This window comes from Phaenicophaeus curvirostris, chromosome 18, assembly GCF_032191515.1.
Source record: "Phaenicophaeus curvirostris isolate KB17595 chromosome 18, BPBGC_Pcur_1.0, whole genome shotgun sequence".
Classification (NCBI taxonomy): Eukaryota; Metazoa; Chordata; class Aves; order Cuculiformes; family Cuculidae; genus Phaenicophaeus; species Phaenicophaeus curvirostris.
Genome location: NC_091409.1, coordinates 12023877 through 12041307, shown reverse-complemented (window position 1 = coordinate 12041307; position 17431 = coordinate 12023877). Strand labels below are relative to the sequence as shown.

The window sequence follows — 17431 nt, the reverse complement described above, 5'->3', positions numbered from 1 at the left end:
CAGAGTGAATACAATTCTGCCAAGTAGCACAAGACGCTCAGGGGGGGAATAATAATAATGACAGTGTCCCACATGCCTTGCCAGGGGAACAGTCATGTGGAGGGAAATCCACCAAAAAGCAAAACTTAAGAGCTCTGTTCCATCCCCAGTTAGTGTATTAGTCCCGATTTTCTTAAACCAGGAGCAAAGGACTGAACCGATCCTTTCCAAAAAAAGAAAAAAAAAAAACTGAAAAAACCAAACATAAAACCCATTCCGTTAAAATCTGGCTTCTCCAAGCCTTTATAAAACCTAGATGCCCTCTTCACTTGGTGCATAAGAAAATCCTAAAAAAGCATCTGAGGCGCTGGAGCTGCTGGCTGCTAGGTCAGGTGTCTGGGTGATGGAGGTGGAGATGGCTTCTTGAGTGAACTCTGGGTCAAAGTGTCGCAGATCAGACGGACCAGCCTAAGTCAAGGAGCAGAGACACACAGTCAGAGTGAACAGTCCCCAACTTACTGCTTGTGTTCAGACAGTCAAACATAGCTGCTCTTCCAAAAGCATCATTGCCGCTGCACTTACAGTTCCTAACCTTCACTTCAGCATCCCTCAGTGTCAGCATAAGACACCTGGAGACGATTCCTTTCACTGTGTAACAGATACCAACAGAAATACCCACTTACCACATTGGGGTTAAACGGAGGAGTAATCCTTTTATGGTACAAGTCATCCCAGTTTATTGGGCTGAAGAATACATGGTTCTTTATCTCAAGCTGCATAGAAAGAGGGAGGAAAAACAGTCAGTCTTCTGCAAACTGTCCTCTCCCAGCATCTGCCAGCTGGTTTCTTATTAAGTGGTTGAAGCAAGATTTGGAGCTTCCACATATCCATGTAGGATCCATGTGGTGAATCCTTAATTCATGAAGGTAATGTAATCCCTTGGAGGTATATGACACCACCACATGTTGGTGTCCTAGCTTGCCACCACACCCTGAATCATAGTGTTTCCATTTGGAAATCCAAGTCAACCCCATATGCTCCTTTTAGTGGGCTGGAGAGACATCAGCATGCATGGAAAGCTTTTTCCAAGGCAGCACTGGTGTGAAAGAAAGGCTCAGAATTGAAAGATTTCCTGTCCATCCTCCCTCCTGATCCTAATGGAGACAACCTACAAAGTCTGTCTTGGCACCCAGCCTCCTCTTCTGGTCCTTGTGGAGAAGTCCCTGGAGGATGTCACAAGCTGCCACAGTCTTGCTTCCTTGGATCTGAAGTGGCTTGTGCAGTATGTTGTCATACATTTGAGACACATCCCGACTGTAAAAAGGAGGCTAATTTGAAAGAGAGGAGAAGCAGGCAGGTAAAACATGAGCTACCATGAGGAACCACACATCACACGCAGGTCAACGTGAGTCCCACAGCAAGTGGATGAGGGAGACCTGCCATATCTCTGTTCAAAAGGGCAATGATACTATTGAACCAGGTCATCAAAACAGGAGTCAGTTGTCTGTGTCAGGTATCACGTGAACACAAAAACAACCTCACACCACAACTGTTGGAAATAGATTCTCCACCATGGAAAGTAAAACAGACCACTTCCAAACTTACCAGTCCAAACAGCATTTCATAGAGGACTGCTCCTAGGCACCACCAGTCCACTGTCCTGTCATACGGCTGCTTCTTCAACACCTCAGGAGCCAGGTACTGGCAAGAGTCAGAAGCAATATTTAAATCTAATTATAAAGGAAGGGCTTTGCTCTCCTAAGTACACAAGCATGGCTGCAGTTCAAGCTGAGCAAACCTATTAGGAAGCGCTCGGATGCATTTCCCACTATGATTTGATAAACACTCCCCTCGCTTCAGGGTCTTTCAGGTTTGAAAGACACCTACCAAAGCCCCTAAAGTGGTTTTCTGGGCTGCAGAAGGTTTCCTTCCAATAGAGGACTTGTGTAAGGATGTGCCAACCACCACAACTCAACCAGCAAACCTGCCCTGCACTGACCTGTTTACACCTCTGAGGCGCCTGTGGTTTTGAGAAACCTGTGGGTTTTGGTCCCAGTAAGTCTGCCCAAAGCAGCAAAACTACCAGTAACCACCACCAAGGAGCAACAGGCAAGAATTCAAGCAACTTGCAGAAAACATAGTGCATCATGTCTGGTCTCACACAGGGTTATCTCTGTGTACTATCAGGCTTCCTATCTAAGGCAGGAAAGAAAAATAAACCAACACCCCAAAACCAGCAAATAAAGCTCAAACATTCCTGCTTGGTTCATGCTGTACTATTGCACAAGCGAGTCCCCACTGAAAGCCAAGGGCTGCCACCAGGCAACTCCTGCCCACTTCTACTGAGCTTGAATACTGAAAAGAATCTTGTTTGCAGACCCTCCAAGCTACCTGAGGAAGGGCAGCAGGGCAGGTGTATTACCTAGGGCAAAGTGCTACCAAAATCCCCAGTGTAGGAAGAAGCAGGAAAAAAAGCCTCCAAAAAGTCAGATTAAGGATAGCTTTTAGCAAAACTTAGAGGTGCACTGGACAACAGGCGTTTCCTCAACTCTGAGCAGTGTTTACATTTCCAAGGATAGCCTAGGAGTCTACTCCACACAGGGTGTTTTGCAGCTCTGGCGTACCAAGGACACTCAGGAAAGCGCAGCAAGGTCCTGCGTGTGTCAGTACCAGCAGGTTCCCTGGTCTGCAGCCCCAGGGTATCAGAGCAGGTAAACAGCCTGCTTATGGGCTCCTAGGGTCAAGGTTGTCTCCACAGCCACCTGTTTCACAAGACTGGCCATTTCTAAGTGCAGGGATCCCCACCACTAATAGCACAGCAAATTTAGAGTACCAATCAGCTGTTACAGATAAGACTCTCTGTTGAGTAGAGGAGGCCTTATCTGAACTCCAGCTTCAGGCTGACAACCTCAGAGCCCAAGAATTCTAATTCTAATTCACAGAGCCCAGATTTTGAAATGCGGAGTGCCCACACAGGTCCCACTCAGAGCAGCAAGTCTCTCAAGGCTTTCAGCCCCCAGGTCACACTGAAACCCCAACACATGCTGTACCTCAGGAGTGCCACAAAAAGTGGAAGTTGTCTCCTCTTGCTCCATTCCTTCTTTGCAGAGTCCAAAGTCTGTCAATACAATGTGTCCCTAAGAGGAAAAGCGGAAATTTTAGCTTTGCCCTTTCTTCCTGAGGGGAGACAGGATTTCAAAGCTTTGGCCTTCACATTGCATCTCACATTTTAGTTGGCCACTGCTCATCTGCTTCCCCTCCCTCACCTCCTGGGCATCCTATAGTACAATTACAGGAGCCTATAGAGGAAGTAGAATCTAATATTTTTAATATTTTCTTAAAATCTGAAGAGATCCAGCACTGCTGTGCTTTGCCATTGATTTATCCCAGAGCCAGTTCATACAGCAGTCAGGAGCAGCAGCAGTGACTGGGCTCATAGCACCCTTGATCCCTGCTCACAAGTCAGGTCCCAGCTGTTGAGAATGAGCTAAGAGGGCCCCAGTGTGCAGTTCTGCAGAGGGCAGGCTCACTCCCTTTTGCAGGATCTGCACAGAAATGCAGCGGTGCATACATACAAAATACATGCAGGGAGGTGAACTGTAGCCCAGCTTGAAGAACCGTAGCCCTCTATATATGGTCCTGATACTTTTAAAGCCAGAAGAAAAGCAGCATGAGCCGTGAATATACCTGGCAATCCAGAAGGATGTTCTCAGGTTTTAAGTCCCTGCAAGACAAAAAGTGCTGTTTGAGCAGATTTGCCCAGATATTTAGAAACAGCCTGATTTGAAACAGCATCAGCTAAAACTTCCCAGTCCAGTTTACCAAGACCTTCCCATATGTAGATTCCCATCACTGTTGAGTATTAAACATACAATGCATGCAAGCATATAAAGACTGTTTCCATACAGGGTCAGATTTAGCCTGCACTTCCATGCATAAATTGGGACAAAGAGGCAACTTCTTCCTTCTTGTGCCAGCTTTATTTTACATCTTTTCACCTAGCCATTCTCCATCCCAGGCTGAGAACATTTATTGTCCATCAGGTCCTGTGCAAACAACGCCTCTTGTCAAGTAAAAAGCCAGCAGCACACTCTCAGCTGGGGTAGGGGATTCTTCAGCTACTCCAGTTCTACATTTTGCATGGCCATAAAGGAAGTCTTTTCCCTCCCCAGCACTGCACACAGCCTGGCTGGGCTGACTTTGTACCCTTGCTTTCCCCAGCAGGACACGTGCCTTACCTGTAAATGATGTTTAAGGAATGCAGGTACCCAATTGCACTAGCGACTTCTGCAGCATAGAATCGCGCTCGGGGCTCGCGGAAGCAGCGCTCCCTTTGCAAGTGGAAGAAGAGCTACAAACAGATTGTAAGGCTGATCATTTCTTCTCTGATTAACTGAAGGATATCTGGAGCAAGCCTGAAAGCCAGCTACTCAAGCAAAAACTGATTTGCAGCAAGTGGCACATGATCAGCACTAAATAAGCCCAAACCAAATTACTTTAAGGTAACCTAAGTGCCTTTCCAGAAATTGCTTCATTTGTCCCCCTCCTATGTCACCATCTCACTTAATTCATTATCCCATAACTGATCATCAGTTGATCTAGTTAAGCTTTCTAGCTTGCCACAACCCACTGGCCAGTCACAGCTGTAGTATGGCCACAAGGAACGGTACACGCACAGAGCTGAACCCACCAAGATCCCCAATATGAATTGGACTTGGATAAAATGTCCACATTAGCAATTTCTCCCAGCCAGTTTCACATAGCACAGAGACAGCAGGAGAAAGAGAAGCTTCTATAGAAGGGAAAAAGAAGTTTTCTTCTACAGACAGAAAAAAGCTGGATCAGGGCTAAACCTTGACAGCTGGCCCACAAGCAGGTTTTGCCTAAGACTCACCAATGTTAGTGTTTCTTGTATTCTCCGTAGAATTCTAAAACATCCCTAGCAAATATTTTTCTGTGCCCTTGCCTTGGGGATCAGCTGGCATAGGTCATATCCAGCAAGATCTTCACTAAACATACAGGCAAGATAGCATGCCAGCTGCTCCTAGGCAGCAGTGAAGGCTTCGACATCATTATCTTCTGACAAGAAGCACTTTTAGGCAATAACCCAGCATGTTTGGGAAGGACCACTTAGAGGATTAAAATAAAGCCTATATGTGCACTCACCTCTCCCCCGTTTACATAGTCAAGCACAAAGTAAAGCTTCTCTGAGGTCTGGAAGGAGTAATGGAGTCCCACAAGGAAGGGGTGCTTGACATTTTTCAGGAGCACATTGCGCTCTGCCATGATGTGGTTTTGCTATTAAAAAGTAAGCAAGGCATTAGAGTTTCAGGTAAGGGTCCAGTTTCAGGCAAAGGTTCTTTTTTGAAACAAGTGGAAGCTGATATTTCTAGGAAATCATCTCCAGCCCCAGAAAGGGAGCCACTGTCTCCTCACTAACCTCATTCATCTTGGTGGTTCTTCATTTTTCCTATGACACCAACAAATCCATGTTTAACATAACTTGGTTATGTGAATGCTCACTCAGCCACAAGACACCTCAATTACATTATTAGAATTACCAAAACACTGCCTACTATTTGCAGTAGTCAAGGAGAGCAGACATACCTCCTTTTTCTTGAGGATTGTTTTCTTATGCAAGACTTTCACAGCATAAAAAGTCCCATCACACTTGCGTTTGGCCAGGAGAACCTGCAACAGAAGATCTTGTTCATAGGTTTCAGTCTCACCTTCTGCCACTTTGTTTGCATTTCCTCATCAGCTCAACCCTCTTGCGAGTGCCAATACACAGATTAGAGCTTCAGAGGGTCAGGTACAAAGTTTTAAATACCACGTTCTAGCCCACTGACTTCCCAGCACTTTCTTATTGCCAGAAAAAGGCACACAATATCTCCACATACCTCTCTTGCACATCTAAAAGTGTGTTTGGGCCATTTGCAGATAGTCCCATTAACAGTGGATCCTTGCTGTCTCACGAGGCACAGATCTGTCTGGAGGACTTTTGCAAGCTGAACAAGTCAGGCTTATTTTTTAGAGCAAGTACTACTCCTCACCATCATTACCCTGGGCATGAAACACCTCACACTACTGTCCTTAGACAGACTGCAGGACAGCTCAGTGTAAGAATGGACTATGAAAGCTATATCTCGGGTCTCATCTGGTCTCACTCCAACTCAGACCAAGGTCCCCAGGAGAAGTGCGAGCAGAGGACACAGCTAGAAACCCTTTTAGCAAGGAAGTCTCTTTCCAAGCTGTCTCCAGAGAGCTACAGCTCACCTGTAAAAATCCACTTACTTTTCCAAAGCTTCCTTTGCCAATAACCTTCAGGAAGTCAAAGTCTGTTGGCTTGGCACTGTTGGGCAAGAATAAAGCAAGTTAATGTTTCTGGGAGAGAAACACGCAACACCAGTGTTACCATCAAAGCAGAGTTCCTAGTTGGAAACATGAGCGTTTGTGAAAGGGACTAAAAGACACTGAACAGGTGACCTCTACACCCAGCCAGCTGTCAGCAAGATGGGATTTGCACTGTGTATGTCACTGCAAATCGCAGAAGATGAGCAATCCCTCAGCAACCCACCTGCTGGACACAGCAACAGGTGGAAGCACAAGTGACATCTTTACAGGCAGGACAATTTATCCCCATTTCTAGACAGAAAGACAACCAGGGACCCAGCAGCGATGAAAATCTTCCCTTACTACCTCTCAAGAGAGACAGGACAAAGGGCTGCAGACAAGAACAGGAGATGACGATTATGATAACAGGAACCAGCTATAGCTGAAAGCTGCTGTTTTGCTGATATACGTGGTATAAAAGGCCAAGTAATGCAATGGTAGGACTTTTGCAGACATCACCCATAAGAGACAGGGGGACCAACTCCATTCCCTTGCCAGATCTCTTCACTGCATGTTCCACACCCTACCTGGGTTTTGCAGGGAGCTTACTTTGGGTTAGCGGAAGGTCCAAGGTTGATGTTGTCAGTTGGCGTTGAAGGCTAGGGAGGATAACAAGAATATTAGTTACAAGGGCCTCACTGCAGATCGCACTTCCTCTCTGCCAATACAGCATCGCTTGCACAGAGCCTTTGAGAAACACCCATCAGCCAAAGACACAGAGGATGCCTTGGCAAATTAAGCGATGGGAAAGGAGAACGCAGCTATTCACTGAAGCAATAGTACAACTGGGGGCTGTACCAAGCTAGAATCTTGCACAAAGAAAAGAGTAGCAAGAGTCTGCTTGGCTCCTGACTTGAGGTTCCCAAGACCTGCTCTGCTGCCACAGAAGAAAAGCACTGCATGGCATACAGCACCGAGACAGCAAGGCAGTCCCCACTGCCTGTGCTGGGCAAGAAGCCCTGTGCACAGCTCTGAGACAGAGGAGCACTCCTGCAGCAGAACATCATCACCACCCCCAGATCCTGCAGCCCTCTGCCCACACCCATTAACCCCCAGAAATGCCAAATCCAGGGCCACAGAAGCGGCCTTACACTCTCCCAGAATCACAGAGGTGCTCAGCCCTCTTCCCAATGACAAAGGGGTACATAAATATACACATACGGTCTTTCTCCTGTTCCTGCTGTCAGGAATCTTCCCCTCCACAGACTCTGGGAGCATTACACCTTGTCCAAAAGGCTATATAGAGACTCTGTTCTCTTTGGTTTTTTTTCCTCCACCCAACATCACGCGCAGGGACAAGGCAGCAGTAAGACTCCCAGCAGGCCAACACAGCCTCTCCTCCTTGCCTTTCTCCTACAGACGTCACCCTTCTCCATCCCAAAGATAAGGACTTGCCATCTCAGAGCCATAATCTCACCTGGGTGCTTTTATCCGGGCTCCGAGAGCGATCCATTAAAAAAGCAACTCGTTCAGCACTTGGGAAAAGAAGAACCCAGTATTGAAAACAATCCAAGAGATAAACAGCTTCACACCATGAATCTGCCATCGACCCGTGCAGACCCACCAGCCTCCCCCAGGTCTCACCTGGGGGTGCTCCACCTCTCCGCCCCCACACACCACCAGGCACAGACCCACTGCCATCTCGGAGCCCCCCTCCTCTGCCCACGGCAGGAGATGCTGGCCAGCAGCAGCGGTTGCTGGCGGCTGTCCCTGGGCACTGCCCACATCTGGCCGGTGCCAGCCAGCTCCATTCACCAACAAGCCAACGCGGGGGTTATCAGGCTGAGCTTTTAAAGGGCTCTCATCCCACTGCGAGGTTTTCATACTCACTATGAACAGAGCCTGGTGCCGGAGGCCTTGATGGTTTGTCCTATCCTCTCACGGCCGTGCTTGATGAGTTCTGTGAGGAAAGTTGGAGCACTGAAGCCAATTAGCTGGCGGTGCGATCACAAGTGCACAGAGGCACATTTGTTCTTCACTGACCTTGCTCTTCTCTCCACAGCCACCCTCCTCCTCCTTCCATCCATGTACCAAAATAACCAGGAAATTATAGGAACCAGGACACCTCCCCTCCCATCCTGGGCAGGAGCCCTCAATAGCTCACAGGACGGGGATAAGTGCCACAAAACAGACACCTTCTCCCATGGCAGAGGGGCATTTGGGCTAAAGCACCACTGCCAAGCCTCCCCGAGCCACTCCTGGGTCTCCAGGAGAGTGCTCACAAGGACAATGTTGTACTAGGATACGTCACACACTTGGCACATCCACTGCCCCTTTCATTCAGGACTCTGAAGTAATTAGGGACATGAATGAAACCTTTCAGGGCCCTGCAGGAGGTAAGCCAGCACGCACACACCACACCAAGTAAGTGACTTGCCCAAGGACACACAGCCAGTGCCAGAAGCTGGGATTCCCACCAGGGAGCATCCCTACTACTCAGCCATACAGGTGGTTGCCACCACCCATCATCATCATCACATCTCCCTTTGCAGAGAAGCAAAGTCCTGAGCCTGCTCCCTGCTGCACAGGCTGAGCAAGAGGAAAGCCTGCAAAGTACAATCTGTGCAGAGGAATTGCTTGTTTTGCTTAGGAGTAGATAACAAAAATATTCCAAGACTCAGTTTTACTCCCTGGTTCAACCCTAGTTTTGTTACTGAGCAAGAGAGAGAACTCAAAACACTCACAGAAACATACGCTACCCCTCCCTCCCCTAAAAAAATCGCCTTTGTAGACACTAGCACGTTGTCATCTTGGAATAGCTCATCGACAGACCAAGGAACTGGCAGCACCAACTCCCCAGGCAAGGAGTTTGTAGGACATCAACAAGTTTTGAGGTAAACACAAGGTCACTTAGAGGGCCCCTCCCACACAGATCTTAGGATCTGCCAGCTGGACGGACCTGCATGCTCCAGAGATCCACCAAACCAGGCACCACCAGCAGTCCTGGGATGCGAGTGCAGATCTGACGAGGACACCCCCCCCCCAAAAAAAGGGGCTGTTATTTTAAGAAAGGAAAAGCAGGAATTGAAAGAAAAGACCAAACACCAGTCAGTGACTGGGCTTACAACATCAGGCTGGTCTGAGACCCTGACCTTGTCTAACTTTTTGCAGGTACATAAGTCCCAGAAGGCATCCACCAGCAAGAACAACATGCAGGCAGCACACAGAAAGATCAACTCCCATCTCTTCCCAGTAAGCATAGTCCTTATTTTCCTGACGCTGTGCCTCTTCCCCCTGACAGAGATCTACTGAAGGTCACCCAGCGCCTGCCTCGGGGCTGCGTCTGTCTGACAGTCTGCTAGACAGGCTGGCCAGATAGCATGGTCACAGCAGAGGGACATCAGCCTTACTGTCTCGGAGCAGGCAAGACTCACTCAAGGTTCAGTGCCAGGGAGAAGTTTGGCACAGGGGATGACCAGGGGCACACTGTTGCATGCAGAGTAAGCCCCAAGCTCCCAAGTAAGCCCCAACTGGCAGGAGTAGGTAGATGAGTGAAGGCTCCCACCCTCTGCCCAGAAGCCTTTTGCCAGAGCAACCCAAGCAAGCCCATGCAGTTTAACACCTTCCTTCTGCTATGTACGTGCAGCTCCATCAGGTGATGCAGCCTGTTCCTTCCAAATATGAACCCCCACAGGCTTGGGTTTGGCTCCAGGATCAGCTTGCTGCCTCTAACACTGTTCTGACCTCCGATTCAGGGGGGAAATAATGACTCAGTCACAGGTGGACATGTCACAGCTTGGGCATCTTTGGCAGCACAAGGCCAAGCCACAGAAATACCCATCTGGCTTGGAGGCACTTACTGGCAGCACAGGATGCAGGACAAGCTCCCAGCTTGCTCTGAGGGGCTTGGACAAGGCTGCTCCAGCCAGGTCTCCACAACCTGCAGCTAGGCAAGAGCATTGCTGCTGAGCAAAGGCTGCACAGCTCTTCCATGGCCACAGCCTGACAGCCCATTCATCCCCACCAGCCCCATTCTGCTCCACTGCTTCTTTGCTGGAAGTGAAGCCACTCAACAAGTCCCTGCTGACCAAGGGCAGCACTTTCCAGCAAAGCTATTTCATTGAATATCCTGGTTCTGAGGCAAGAGTCTCTTTCTGCACTGAAGTACCACACACGTTTTTAGGATACGCATATCCTCATCCCATATTGCTTTCCATTCAGACCCAGAGCCACCTTCCCTAGTGCACCTTCAAAGGCAGGTTAGTCTCTAGTTGAAATCTCCCAAGCAGTGAAGCAGGCTTTTCCTTATCACAAACCCTACTCCCCCCTAAAGCACAAAGACTTCCTGAGCGCATACACACTGAACAGCACAATCAGAAATAGGTCACGAAAATACACTGGAATCCTTGGTTAGACATGCCCGGCTGCATCCCTCCTTGTGCCTGCTGGGGCAGCAGGGATGCTCCAGGCACGGTCAGGGCCACAGAGAGCAGCAGCAAGCAAGTCTAGTAGTTTCCTGATATGATGTGACTATTACACACTAGGAACACAAACCCCCAGACCCCACACCCCCCTCCTCAAAAGACCATTTCACCCCAACACTCAAGCCTGAGGCAGCCTCCAGACAGCAGGCACCCGCTTGCACAACGTAAAGCTGCTACTTACAAGTTGGAGTAGTTACTGCAGCTAAATCTGCCCCCACCAAACATGCCTCAGTAACATACGTTTTCTTCCCAGCGCAGCAGAAGCAGCTCCCTCTTCCTTCAACAGTTCTGCCAGTGGTGACCCACATTCCCATGCTAGCCCAGCATTATTTGCTACAAACACATTACTAATGCAACGCATACCTTGTACGGAGAGGCAACCTCATAGACTCGTCATCCGCGAGCTGCCTCCCACCCTCTTCCCTGATGTCACTGCTCTCGGCATCGTTTCCTATCTAACCTAGATTGCAAACCCCTCCGAGCAAGTGCCTCATCCTCTCCCGCTCTGGGAAGGACTAGTTGCCAGCGCAGAGAGGCCTGGCAGGCTGTTACTGAGGCAGCAGGTGATGTTTTGGAAGAAGCACATGGTTTGGAGGGGCAGGATTGAGAGAGGAGCACCTAAGACAGCCCACAGCACAGGGGCTGCAGGCAGCAGAAGGGGGAGATGCCCCAGTTTCAGCTTGGAGAAGGAGCACGGGGGAAAGCAGGAAGGAAGACTCCTGCAAACAAATGCTTTTAAAAGAGAAAAAAGAAAAAGCAACCCAAGCTTTCCCCTGCTACAGATCTAAGAGATAGCTCCAGGCCAGCACTGAGTTCCACTTTCATTCCCATTGAGACACTACAGCACACAGCAAGTCCAAGAAAAGGTTAGGAAAGATTTTAAAGGACTTCTTCACTTAGGGAAGTGTTCTTAGCTGCCCTCTGCAGAGCTCCTGACTTGTCTAATTTTCTTTTGGGGACTCATTCCTGTACACCCCAGAGACATTGCTAACCAGAGCAGGAACCCCAGCCAAGCAGCTCTGGCTCCAAACAAGCTAGAACCCACAGACAAAAAACACTCCAGATTTTACAGAAAAAGCTACACAAAAAGCCAGAAAAAAAAAAAATCCCAGTAGGTGACTAAAGCTTGCAGAATTTTGCAAAAATTCAATCCCATGAAAACAGAGAACAAAGCATCCAACACACCTGGGAGCACATCTACCAGCAGAGGCTGTGTCCTGAAGCATGGGAAGCAGCGCACAGCCAACGAGCACAGAGACTCCTCATTCCCAACATTTTCCATTCTTGCACTAGCCCACCCTGCCTCCGACTGTTCTGGCAAACCAGAATCCCAAGGCTCCTTCCTAAAACCTCAGAAAAGGACAGTTCTGTTTCCTACAGCAGCTCATTTAGCCCACAAACACCCCACCCTGCCACTGCTAGTGGCTCACTGCAGCCTTTTAAAGACAGAAAGAAAAGCTGAGCAGCTGCAAAGAGTGAAGAGATACCTGATGGATATAACCAAGGAGTGAGAATTTAGGTGGGGTTGGTGGTTTGGGATGATGAGGGACAGGTGCAGGTGATAGGCAGGAGCCAATTACATCCCAGCCAGCATCTCAGGTGCTCATAATGACTTTCTACACCTTAGTAAGCTGGAAATTGTCCACTGTCCTGTGGAATGGAGGAAGGTCAAAACTGTCATTTGATTCAGAAGCTGCTCCTTCCGGCGTTCTCCACTGACCCAGCAAGACTGCAGCCTAGGGCAGCCAGACTGGCGCTTTGCAGAAGTATTAAATGTAAACATAAATATGTGTGGAGGAGAAAACCTGGTGTTGGAGGAATGTAGCAATTTGAGAGCATGGAGACTAAGCTCTGAGCAAAAGGAGACAGGAGAAGAGGGCTAGTGTCTTCTCTGTCTTCTTTAAAAATAAAGCAATCGCTTCTTGCTCTCATTGTTGTTTCCTATAACATCTTCCACGCGTAGCTCCAGCAGGAGAAAATCCAGGTCCCCTGGAGACTGGTCCCCAGAGGACAAACCCCTTCCCTCAATCTGCAGCTACCAGGATGAAAGCACCTGAAACATCTCATGCACTTATTGCATGTGTAACAAGAGAGAGGGGAAGCAGCATATTGCTTGAAATACTGTTTTCTTGTCAGGTCAAAGCCTGAATATTTCGCTCAGCCAACAACATCCTTGCACGCAACCACTTCCCAGGCCACTTGTGGGTCCCATGGGAGCTGGGATCCATGTAGTCCTTGCTGGAAAGGGTGAGACCCAGCTGTCCATGCCTGTGAGGCTGGGCTGTGGCATGAGCCAGGCTGAACCCCACCTGGAAGGCGTGCAATGGGGCTCAGCCCTCTGCCAGCTGCTCTGCAACCCAACGCTGGCAGGAGACCTCCATGGGGAAGCCTCCTCCATACCCTCACCATCCCCAGAGGCTTAGTGACACCATACCAGCCAGGAGCATTACCCTTTGTCTTCCCCAGGGCAGTGGAGGAGGGCTCCATCGAGGCCACGTACATAAAGCCAGCTGAAATAGTCCCCTCTCCTTATGGCTGGGACAGGAGCTCAGCAACCTTCACTAGGCGTCCTCAGGAAGCAGAGCTCACAGGGGTTCCTCCAGCTGCAAAGGCAAAGAGCACAGAAGTAAGAGGAGAAACAAGCCCTCAGGTGCAGCGCTGGCTAGCTGGCAGCTGGGTACAGCTCTGGGATGCAGGGCTAGCTCCCTGACCCTCGCCTGGCCAGCACCCACCAGGGGTGTATCTGGTAGGAATTGTGATGTTCAGGTCACTCCGGGCTCTGCCACTGCTCTTTGCACTCCTCTAGAAAGTGCCTTGCGACTGACAGGAGGAGGGCACTGGAACAGGGCTGGGGGGTCCTCTTTGGCTGCTTAATTTCTGTACAACAGAAGAAATTTACCCTACAACACTTAAATCTGCCAATTTCTGCTCTTAGGAAAGGATTTTGTTTTTTGATGCTTTTGAGGTATTGAGATTTGATTTGTCCTTCCTGTGCCTGGAGTGACTGCCCTGGGACTGATGACTCCTTGACACAGGAGAAAGCATCCCCTGGAAGCACTGGGACACACAGACCATCAGTAAATCCCTAGGATTGGCACAGGACATGTCCTCACCTGGGGATTCAACCTTAGACGCCTCCAGACACAGAGGGCTTTCCTCTGGAGAGCCCCATGAGAGGTGTCCTGGGCAAATGATTGTCCCTGTGATGAGGGACGTCAGTCAGACATGCAGCTGCGAGCAGCACTAGCCTCCAGTGTCCTGCCTGCCTGAGCAGCCCTCCCAGTTTGCAAAAGGCGAGGCTTCATTTCTCACACTGTTCCTACCCATCTGCATCCATGGCCACGTCCAGCAGCAGCTCTCACCCCTTGCCCATGGTGGGACACATCAACGCTGGAGGAGCTGCTGGATGGGGCGAGCACTCGCAGGGCACGTACATTATATAGGCTTGCAGGCACAGATCCCTGCAGGCTTGGCCCATTCCCCTGCCCAGCACCTGCAGGTTCCTAAATGCAATTAAACAATTCTAAGAAAGCTGGAGATCTGCTGGTGTCTGTGCTGGGGTTTGCCAGCATTGCTGGTCTTCTGTGGCAGGTGGTGTTTCCCTGCCTGCCAGAGAGCACATAGATGCCAGGAAACTTCTGGCTGAACCTGGGTCCAGAGGTGATGAGCAGCTGTCTGGTGATTTAACCCCTTCTATGCATGTCTCCTCTCTGGGCAGGGCTCCATCGGACCTTGGTGGAAAAATCAGGTAAAGTGGGAACAAGCCCCAGCTAGAGAGGTTTCGGTTGCACTGACACAGCTCAGGGTCTTCAGACATTGCCTGTGCCTGGAAATATTTTCCTTTTCCCCCTGAGGGAGAAAAGCTGCCTTTACTTCCCCAAGCCCTGTAAGAGCTCAAGGGCTGCGTGGCCCTCGGCAGCTGAGCGGGGCCAGCCCTGGCCAGTGCTACTCATCCCAGGGAAGCCACGTTTTCAGCTTCTCCAGGGCAGGACACATCCAATGGACAATGGGTCCAGCCCATTGCCTCTACATGCAGAAAAGCACCCTCCTCGCTCTCCCATAACATTTTATATGTTATGTATATATACTATTTCATAGGGAAAGTTTTGCTATCTTAATCTCCCTATCTCACAATATCCATAACCATAAAAGTGTCACTGAAGTGGAACCACACAGTCCTGAGCAATCGGAATTGCAGGGAAGGGTCCAGATAAGATTAAAACAAACACTTCTCTAGAGACAACAAAGCAAGTTTCCATCGACCTGCAGTGAAAGGTGACCTAAAATGTTTGACTTCTCCGTTATCTCTGTTGGGTAAGGAGTAGGATAGGGGTAGGGATCGCAAGAAGGTACGATATTCTTGAAAAGCTCTTAGCCTGTTTATTCATTGTAAGAGGAAAGACTAAACAGTCCAGTGGGGTTCTTTAAAATATTTTTCTTCCCCCCACCCCCCCTCTATGTTTTTCATAGCTTCAAAAAGCCGGGGCTCTGCCTGCATTGCCCTTGATTTTGCCAAGAGGTCCCACATGGGTACTGGCAAGTTTCCCATGTTTTGGTGAAAGGAGCCAAGAGGAGGCCACTGGGGATCACGTTTGTATTCTGAAGGAGAACTAAAGCGGGTTTGAGCAATTCCTGCAGCTTTCTGTGCTTCTGTTTTCACAAATATGACCATGGTAGAAAATTACTGATCTCTTGTAAAGCCTTTACATCTTCAGAGGAATAAATGTCTGACAGCATTACTGCTATTAAATTAGTTGGCTGGGATTTTCTTGCTTTCAAGTACTTTCTAAGAGGATGCATGGTCTCAGTGAGTATCTAACACAAAGTTGGAAGCAGCCTGACTGTAAGCAATGCAGCTGCCCGGCTCTGTTGTCAGGGAAGGTGCAATTCTCTTGCTTCCAGCAGGACTTCAGGACACGTTACAGCCTATGTTCTACAGCCTTTCTTAAAAAGAAACATCTCTTTTCTGGGGATGAGTGCCACTCCTCTCCTGCAGAGCAGTCAGTCCGATGCAGGGTGCGTGCACAAGTCCACTACCCACAGCTCAAGCCCTGAGTGTGACCAGCCTGGCAGGGACAAGGACAGAGAGGCAGTTTCCCAGCTGGATTGAGCAGGGCTTAGCAGCTTGGAGACGGCTCCAAGAGCCTGAAAACAGGCCCCTCACTGCTGGCAAAGCACTGAGTTAGTTAAGAAAGCTTGTGAGCAAAGGGGTTCCTGGGAATGCCTCCCTTCTGCCCAGTTTCATCCCCAACCCCAAGAGCTGCAACTCCACCTCCACTGCATAGGATGCATGTTTTCACCCCTTTTTATCCACATGCAAAACCTGGGAAGCAACTGGTGGTGGAAAGGCCAGAGATTGTCTCCAGCAGAGCTACAGATACTGGGCAGCCCAGACCAAGCTGGGCCAAGCGCTGCTCAAGGTGTTATCAGGACATGTGAGACCCTGGGCAAGAGCAGCAGCTCTGTGCTGGAATCTGCTGAGCCCATCTCTGTTCCACTTCTCTGGCACCAAGTAGAAACATCCCTCCCTGTCCTGCTGGCAAGAGGCTCAGGGATGCTCCCTTAGACAGATGCCAGACACAGCACCCCAGAGTTTCACCATGCCCAGCCTGGCCACAGAGATGCAACCCAAGAGACCACAGCCAACAGGACCTGAAATTTCTGGGGCAAACGTTATCTTTCCATTGCCTGTAAAAGCCCAATGCAGACCAGCCTCCTCACCCTGTTTAGGTCACTCAGGGGCATGGGGGACACATACGTTTTGGCACAAACTACCTCTGCTGATCTGCTGGCTCCTGAAATTACCCAGGATCAGAAACACTCGTGTCTGTTTCCCATGGGAGCTCACGCGAGGAGGTGAGCTGGTGTGGGGCTGCAGACACAACCAGGGTGTTGGAAGCTCTTGGTGATGGAAGTTTGCTGGAGAAGGCACAGTTAACGCAAGACGCTTTTCCACCTAGTACAATATTTCTAGGGGCAGAAAGCAACCTGCTCATCTCCTGTCTGAATTCCTCCACAGCTAGGAAACAAACCCACTGCTGGAAATCAACACCCCTCCACTTCAAGCTGCTGTCCCTGAGCTAGACCCTGGGAAGCAGCTCTCCTGTGGGCAGCCAGAAGGGACGAGTCCTTCTCAAAAACTTCTCCTTCTCCCATAGGGGTTCAGGACATCATAAGAGAAAGTAAATCGGCGTTACCTGCAGAGAGCGAGGTGCAGGGAGCTGGGCTCCTGGGCTCTGGCAGCGGGGACGCTGGGCACCGCCAAGCTCTGGCTGTGGGAAGCGGCATGTACCGCTTTCCCTCCCGTTGTTTTTTATTTTGGCAATTCAGTCTGAAGGTCGAAGGAAAAAATCCGAAGGAGTGGCTTGTGGCAGGAAGTAAATGATTACCCTGGCACCACTCTCCAAGTGGACCAGGCACAGGGAGCTGAGGTGGAAGAGGAAAATCCTTCCTTGAGGGGGATTAGAGGGCAGCTCCCCGGCAGGGAAGTGCAAAGGGTCAGAACAAAGTGCTCTGTTCCCCAGAGGCTGTGCCGGGTCACATGCTGAGTCCTAGGAGAAGTAATGAGGCATGGGTCGCCTCCCAAACGCCATCTAACCTATTGCATGTGGACATGAGTGCTGCTGGTCCACCAA

At 49.6% G+C, this 17431-nt stretch overlaps 1 protein-coding gene across 1 annotated transcript; it reads right to left on the bottom strand.

Annotated features, from left to right (window-relative positions):
- Positions 1-213: 213 nt before the first annotated feature.
- Positions 214-17193, bottom strand: SGK2 (serum/glucocorticoid regulated kinase 2). The gene is made up of 15 exons (XM_069872129.1): positions 16994-17193; positions 13247-13399; positions 8203-8272; positions 7790-7847; positions 6922-6971; positions 6274-6331; positions 5587-5670; positions 5146-5277; positions 4218-4330; positions 3667-3703; positions 3030-3116; positions 1585-1680; positions 1152-1307; positions 663-752; positions 214-447 (listed from the first exon to the last, which is right to left on the bottom strand). Exons 2-15 carry the CDS (start codon positions 13296-13298, stop codon positions 292-294), a joined length of 1239 nt encoding a protein of 412 aa, XP_069728230.1. The 5' UTR covers positions 13299-13399; positions 16994-17193; the 3' UTR covers positions 214-291.
- Positions 17194-17431: the final 238 nt, after the last annotated feature.